Here is a 7,849-nt window from a genome sequence, read left to right as displayed (position 1 = left end):
TTATCTAACATCAATAAGCGCTCCACTAGTAGCTAAGAATGGTTGCCACAAAATAATAGGTACTTCCTCATCCTCCTCGTAATCAAGAACAATAAAATCAGCAGGAAGAATAAACTTTCCCACTAGAACTAACACAACCTCAATAATTCCTTCTGGCATAACTAGTGACCTATCAACCAACTACAAAATGATTGTAGTAGGTCTAAGAACCCCCAATCCGAGTTGCTTGAACAAAGAGGATGGCATCAAATTTATACTAGCCCCTAAATCACATAAGGCTCTATTAACTTCTTGTTTTCCAGGAGACAGAAGAATTGTGAAACACCTAGGATCATTCAACATAGGAGGGAGTTTACTTTGAACTCTAGCACTACACTCTTCAGTAAGTGCAACTGTTTCAAACTTCGTATCTCTTTGTTTGTTTGCCACAATATCTCTAAGATACCTTGAATACTTAGGCACTTCCTGCAAAGTTTCCATCAAAGTCAAATTCATACGCACTTGACTCAAAATATCTAAGAATTTCTTGTACATAGCATCATCTTTTTTCTTTTGCAATCTTTGTGGAAGCGGAGGTGGTGACATTGTCACAATTTCTGGCTTTTCTTTCTTATTCTCCTTAACGGGCTTAGGAACTAATTCTCCTTTAGGTGTAGCTGTATACTTCTTTTTCTCTGGATCTTCTTCTAATTCTCTTCCATTTCTCAAGGTAACCACATTAACTTGAGCCTTAGGATTAGGTTCAATATCACTCGGGAGAGCTCCAACATGTCTAGTATTCTGATTGTTAGCCATTTGCCTAAACTGCCTCTCTAGATTTCTGAACTCTGTGCGCAATTGTTGATTCTCAGCCATAACTTTCTGATTGTCTATCAACAACTTTTTCATCATATCGATCAAACTTTCCTCTGCTTGCTGTCGAGGTTGAGGTGGTTGATTGTAATTCGCTTGAGGCCTGATATTCTGATTTCCACCCCAAGAGAAGTTAGGATGATTCCTCCAGTTTGGATTGTATGTGTTACCATATTGAGCATGTTGATTCATCCGCCTTCTAGCTTGTTGCCCCACGTAGTAAATTGATTCAGGATTCACGGGACATATGTCACTTGTGTGACCTTCACCACATAACTCGCAGCAAGTAGACATCTGTTGCACATGTTGCATCTGTTGTTCATGGTGCATTGTTATTTTATTCAAATGATTATCTAATCTAGCTATTTCTGCCCTCATTGCTTAGAAGTCATCAAGCTCGATCACCCCCGTTTCCTTTTGTTTAAGTGCTCTTTGTGGTTCCTATCTCCTTGACAATTATTATCATTAGCAATGAAATGTTTTAGCAGGATCTGGATCTCCCTATACGGTCTTGCCATATAGCTACCCCCACATGCTGAGTCAAGATTCATCTTTGATGCCTCGTCCAACCCATCAACGAAAGTGTGACCCAACAGCTTATTAGTCTGACAATGATGTGGGCAGTCTCTGAGTAGCTTCTTGTACCTTTCCCAAGCTTGTCGGAGAGTCTCACCATCTCGTTGTTGAAACCCGGAATCTGGCTCCTCTGTGACTTTGTCTTCTTTGTGGGAAAAACTTAATTATGAATTTCCTTGAAAGATTATCCCAATTGTGGATTAAGTTTGTGGGCTCCTTTTGTAACCATTCCTTAGCTTCCCCCATCAATAAAAAGGGAAACAGTGTCAGCCTGACATAGTCCTTGGAAACTGTAACGACCCGACCGATTGTTTTATGAATTTCAGCCCCGTTTCCCCTATTTCTGCTTCCTTATGTGTTGTTCAGCTATATTTCATCGTATCGTGTTGGTTGGTTCGGGTTCAGAGTGGTTTTGGAGAGAAATGAGACACTTAGTCTCTTTTGAGTAAGCTTAAGTTGGAAAAGTCAACCGGATATTGACTTATATATAGAAGGTCTCGAATATGAATTCTAATGGTTTGGATAACTCCGTTAGGTGATTTTGGATTTAGGAGTATGTTCAGAATGTAATTTAGAGGTCCATGGAAGAATTAGGCTTGAATTGGCGAAATTGGAAATTTGAAGTTTCTGATCGGCAGTGGAAATCTTGATATCGGGGTCGGAATGGAATTTCAAAAATTGGAGTAGGTCCGTAGTGTCATTTGTGACGTGTTTGCAAAATTTCATGTCATTCGGAGGTGATTTGATAGGTTTCGGCATTGTTTGTAGAATTTGAAAGTTTCTAAGTTCTTAGGCTTGCCGAGGTTGATTTGGTGTTATTTTGAGTGATTCGAAGGCTCGACTAAGTTTGAAAGATGTTATGGGATGTGTTGTCATGTTTGGTTGAGGTCCTAAGGGCCTCGGGTGAGTTTCGGGAGGTTAACGGACCAATTCTTGGTTTTGGGAGATGGTAGATTTTGCTGGTATTTTATTGCAGAAGGTTTGTTCTACATGTTCGTGAACAGTGTCTCGCGTTCGCGAAGAGTGTTCTCTGGGATGGTGAAATTTTTTTCTATGTGTTCGTGGAGGAGAGGACGCGAACGCGAAGGGTAGGGCAGTGTGTGCATCTTGAACGCGTGGGTGGTGCCGTGTTCGCGAAGAGGAGTGAGACAGTTGAGGACCCCAGGTCCTTGGTCTACGCATTCGCGAGGTGAGGGTCGCGTTTGCGAAGGTTTGAGCTGGTAAAGTATCGCGTTCGCAAAATAGTTGTCATATTCGCAAAGAGTAAAGCAGAGAGTCACTCTGAGTTGGGCTACACGAACGCGAGAGGATGGTCGCGTACGCGAAGAAGGAAATGTCTGGGCAGAATGTTTAAGTTCAAAAATAAGGGTTTGAATCCATAATTTCAAAATTCATTAGAAAGCCCGGGCGAAGGCGATTTTGGAGGGGAGTTTTAGAGGATTGATTGGGCTAAGTGTTCTTCACTCAGATTTTGTTAAATTCCATGATTATGTCTTGATTTTTATCATTTAATTCGGGGTGAAAATTGGGGAAAATGTAAGAAAATTTGGAGAGTGGATTTTAGGGGTTTGGATGACCATTTGACGTCGGATTTCGGTGAATTTGATATGGGTAGACTCGTGAGCGAATGGGTTTTCTAGTTTTGCGATTTTATTGGATTCCGACACGTGGGCTCGGGGGTTGGGTTTGGCCAATTTTGGGAGTTTTGAGTTAATTTGATAATTTTCTCATGGGCTTTGTTCCTTTAGCGTGTATTGATGATAATATACTAATTTTGGTTAGATTCAGAGCATTTGGAGGCCGAATCGAGAGGCAAAAGGCATCACGGGCTAGAGTTTTGGCTTAGTATGAGGTAAGTAATGCTTCCAAATTTGGTTCTAAGGGTTCGAAACCCCGAACTATGTGTCCTACGATTACTATTGAGGTGACGCAAATGCCAAGTGACGGGCGTCTGGGCGTGCATCGTGATAATTGTGGCCTGGATCATTCCATGGCATCGCTTAGCAGCTCTTTCTTGCTGATATTTGTGTTGTGATAATGTGATTAAGTTAATGAGCTATAAATCATGCTAATTATCATGTTAAGGCTTCACGTCGATACTGTTGAGACCCGAGAGGTCGTTTCTTGCTGTCATATCATTAGCTTCATTGATATCCTGTACTCAGTCATTTTTATGCTTATTATATCATGTCTTAGTCTCGATTATTGTTATTTGGCACATCATATCATTATTTCGGCTAGTATCATGGCATTTTGAGCTCGTGTGTGTGAGACTGGAGAGTGATGACTGACTGAGGCTGAGAGCCTGATATTGAATAACAATATGGGATCGGTCTGCACGCAGCAGTGGGAGATTGATTATGCCTTCGTTGGCTTGTTATAGCGCTTGGGTTAAAAGGAGCCCCTCCGAAGTCTATACACCCCTAGTAAGCGCAATTGATATTATTGAGGGATGGATTTTCCCTGGATATGGATCTTGTCCGAAGTACTTATACCTGAAGATGGATCTTCTCCATAGGGTTAGAATGGCCTTCCTCGGTACTGGATGACTGCGGTCAGTGATGTGTATATATTTCGAGATGGATCTTTCCTGGGCCGAATGGCTATATATAGTACTGAGTGGTTGAGCACTTGATAGTGGAGGTACATGGTACAATTTTCATGTTTTCTGTGCATTGGTACATAGGGATTTACTGAGCTTTATACTCCATACTGTTCTGATTATATTTATTTACTGTTGAGTTGAATACTTGAACTGCAAGCATGCCTACTTTACTGTACAGTTTAATTGTGCAGATCAAGGTATCTTAGGATACTATAGCGGTTGTTGACTATTCCAGTCGCAGACTTCACGGAGATAGCGAGGTAGCTGCCTGGCGATCGCAGTTCCGCTTTTCTCCTTCTCTATCTTCCTATTAGTACATTGTTTCTATTTCCAGACTATTTTGGTCTTGTCTTGTTTAGGAACTATTGTAGCATTGCTCATGACTTAGTGACACCCGAGGTCGGGCTTGTATTTTTCGCTTTGTTTGATTTTGACTTTATATCTTTTATCGAATTTCAGTTGAAAAATGGTTTACTTAAGTTTTAAATGAAATGTGGATTATTTTGGAAATGTGTCGGCTGGCCTAGTTTTACGATAGGCGCCATCATGACCGGGTCGATTTTGGGGTCGTGATAAGTTGGTATCAGAGCCTTGGTTACATAGGTCTCACGGGTCATGAGCAGGTTTAGTAGAGTCTCGCAGATCGGTACGGAGACGTTTGTACTTATCTTCGGGAGGCTATAGAACCTCTAGGAAAAACTTTATATTCTTGAATTCTTATTGTGCGAATCTGTTGATTCTGGTAACTAAACTTCTGTTATTCTATTCTTTCACAGATGGTGAAGACACGTGCTACCAGTCAGGATGGACGACCACTAGTACCACCAGTTAGGCCCACTAGAGGCCGAGGTCACGGTCAAGGTCATGGTAGGGGCAGGGGGTGTAGCACGCATAGCAGCTAGGGAAACACCTGCAGATCCACCAGCCACCCCAGTTCATGATCAGGCTCCAGCAGGGGATGCTCCAGCAGGACCAGCTCAGGCACCGACTGTGCCTACTGTTATTTCGGGTCTTCAGGAGACCTTGGCTCAGATCTTGACCATGTGCACTAGTCTTGCTTGGGCGGTTGCAGTTTCTACTACAACAACTACTTCTTAGGCCGGGGGAGGCACTCAGACTCCCACAGCTCATACACTCGAGTAGGTTTCTCAGGGACTTCAGACACAGGAGGCACCACCAGCCGGTTGCACCTGCTCAGGATTATGTAGTTCCAGTTATGTTTGATGACGAGCAACGTCGATTGGAGAAATTAGGTAGACTTCAGCCTCCGACTTTCAGTGGTGCAGAGGGCGAGGATGCCCAGGGTTTCTTAGACAAGTGTTAGAGGATTCTATGTACAATGGGTATTCTGGAGACTAGTGGGTGTGAGCACGTGATTTTGGCCCTATATGAATTACTCTCATAAATTCAAAACAAAATAATTTCTTTTCATTATTTGCAATTTTTGTGGATTTTGTGGCATTTTCTGATAATTGTTTGCATTTGTCAGTGCATTTTTATTTTTGTTTAATTAATGAAAAATACAAAAATATGCTGCATTTGCATTTAGGATCTAATTTTGCATTCTTGAATTAATTAGTAATTTAGTGTTTTATAAAATGGAAAAAATCACAAAATAGTTTATTTTGCACTTTTAATTTTAATTCTTGAACTTTGGTAGTTTTTTCCTTTAAATTTGGTTTTAATTAATTGTAGTAAGTATTATTTATGGTAATTAATTTGCTAAGATAACTTGATTAGGAATTAATTTAGGTTTATTTTTAGTTTTAATTTAAAAGAAATTAAAAAGAGTTAATTTAAAAAAGAAAAAGAGAAAAAATTGAATGGTTCAAAGGTTTTGGGCCATGTTCGATTTGAATTACCCCAGCCCAATAGATTCCTCCTCAAAACCCGGTTAATCACAGCCCAAACCCGTTACAATACATGCCCAATTGCAGCCCAGATCCGCCACAATACCCGGTCCGGCCAGTCAATAAATCAAACAACGCCGTTTTGGATTGTGGAATCTGAGCTGTTGATCTCCCCTTGATCAAACGGCTCAGAACTGAAGCTTCATAAATATATTAGTGTCCAAACGCACCCCCGCTACCCCTATCATCGTCCCCACACACTCAAAGAACCCTTCACCGCCTCCGCCGTGAGTCACCTGCCGGAAATCGCCTCCGCCGGCGACGTTGCTCCAATTGACCCCATTTTTACACCATCGATTCTTCTCCTTCTCCTCTTTCTAAATCTCCAAATCCCCACTCTCGAATCCCAGCTCAGCCTCTCGAATCTTGAATTGAAAGGAATGACTGAAAACCTAACTCATCCAACTGGCCCTAAAATAACACCCCGTAGCCTACTTGGCCCCCTCATACCTGTTTCATAATTGGTTTCCCTCAAATCTTCACCAGACCCGTCGAATATGGATTTGAAAATACGAACCCTAAGTCCCAAAAATCAGAGTAGCATGGTTTCAAGATTTTTGAGTTTGAAATTGACTTTAATCGTGTGTTTTCAGTCGAGAACATACGGTTAAAGTCTATCTCAGCCAAAAATCAGGGGGTTCGTTTGAAGATTAGTTCAAGACTTGTGTCCGTCCACCTTGGCAGGTTTTCCTAGTATTTTCTCTATCCCATTTTTCTTATATTCTTCTACTTTTCTTCTTCTTCTTCTTCTTCTTCTTCTTCTTCTTCTTCTTCTTCTTCTTCTTCTTCTTCTTAAAATCACCACTACATGTGTTTCTTTTTAAGTCAGGATTAATGGTTAGTTATTAGCTTCTTTAGTTTTGTTTGAGTTCGTTAGGCTAGTTTGTTTGATTGTTCCCTTTAGTCTTGGGCCGATTGAGAGCATTTGGTTCGAAAGGCTAAATGAAATCCTAATTGCCTTTCATCTTTCTGCTCTCTAGTTCTTCTGAACTTCTGACTTGGACCTGGGCTCATAAGAAAGGGACTAGCCCGAGTTTTCGAAGGCCCATATCTGGTTCGCCTTGGGTCAGCATTGACCCATACCCATTGGGTTCAAAAGGGAAATAACAGGGGCATGAGGGTTAGTTTGGGTATTTGTTTGAGAGAATCTCTCTGATAACAGAAATATGAAGCTTCTAGTAGGGGTTTTAATTTGAAGTTCAGATTGTTAGTAGGATAGCTTGGTTAACAAGTCAAAATCTTAGGGATCTCTAAGCTAAAAGCAAATTTGAAAAGGGGTGAAAGGGTAAAACAAAAATATGAAAGGTTACCCTATTGGCTTTCCTATAAAAGCACTTTTTCTTGCATTGAAAGGCAGACCTAAGAGACCCAAGAGAACTTTAGAGAGGAAAAAAAATACAAAAATTGAAGAAACGGCTGAAATTCTGAAAAACAACACTGAATTCCCTACATTTCATTGTCGAAACTGCTCAAAATTCTGCTTGGTTTTTGGTTTTCTGATCCTCATTGTTTAGTTTAAAACTACTCAAAATGTCAAAGTCTTGCACCTGGGTTGAAATGGATTGAGTTACATTGCTGATCGCTGCTACTGCTGTTTCCTCCTAGTCTCAAGCTAAATTTCTGATTCTTTTGTTGTATTCAGGTACACGTTTCTGAGTTCTATCTAATGTGAGGGCTGATTCAAAGATGAAATGAAATCTGGAGCTTTGAAGCATAGTGTCAACTTGTTTCTCTCATAGTTTTAGCTTTATTTTGTTTTGATTGCATTGTTTTGAGTCATATAGTGCATTGTATTCTGATGGCTGTTGATAGTACCCTTCTGAGAGCTGAATTTGGTTTGTAACTAGCAGCTGACTCCATTTTCTATCAAATATCTCATAGCTAAATGTTGGTTTTGGGCAGTTGA

At 40.7% G+C, this 7,849-nt stretch overlaps 1 protein-coding gene across 1 annotated transcript; it reads right to left on the bottom strand.

The window, feature by feature from the left end:
- Positions 1–1,230, bottom strand: LOC104237704 (uncharacterized). Its single transcript, XM_070148257.1, has 2 exons — positions 326–1,230; positions 1–169 (listed from the first exon to the last, which is right to left on the bottom strand). The coding sequence occupies exons 1-2, from the start codon at positions 1,228–1,230 to the stop codon at positions 1–3; spliced, it is 1,074 nt and encodes a 357-aa protein (XP_070004358.1).
- Between the last annotated feature and the right edge of the window lie 6,619 nt (positions 1,231–7,849).

This window comes from Nicotiana sylvestris, chromosome 6 (genome assembly GCF_000393655.2).
Source record: "Nicotiana sylvestris chromosome 6, ASM39365v2, whole genome shotgun sequence".
Lineage (NCBI taxonomy): Eukaryota > Viridiplantae > Streptophyta > Magnoliopsida > Solanales > Solanaceae > Nicotiana > Nicotiana sylvestris.
Note: the sequence above shows the minus strand (reverse complement) of the source record. Positions and strands in the feature narration are given on the sequence as shown.

Bases quoted from the DNA above. Each gene is read 5' to 3' on its own strand.
- LOC104237704 (XM_070148257.1), bottom strand. From the start codon at position 1,230: ATGAGGGCAGAAATAGCTAGATTAGATAATCATTTGAATAAAATAACA. The intron at 170-325 runs GTGTTTCACAAT...GTTGGTTGATAG, and splicing joins CCTATGTTGAATGATCCTAG to GTCACTAGTTATGCCAGAAG.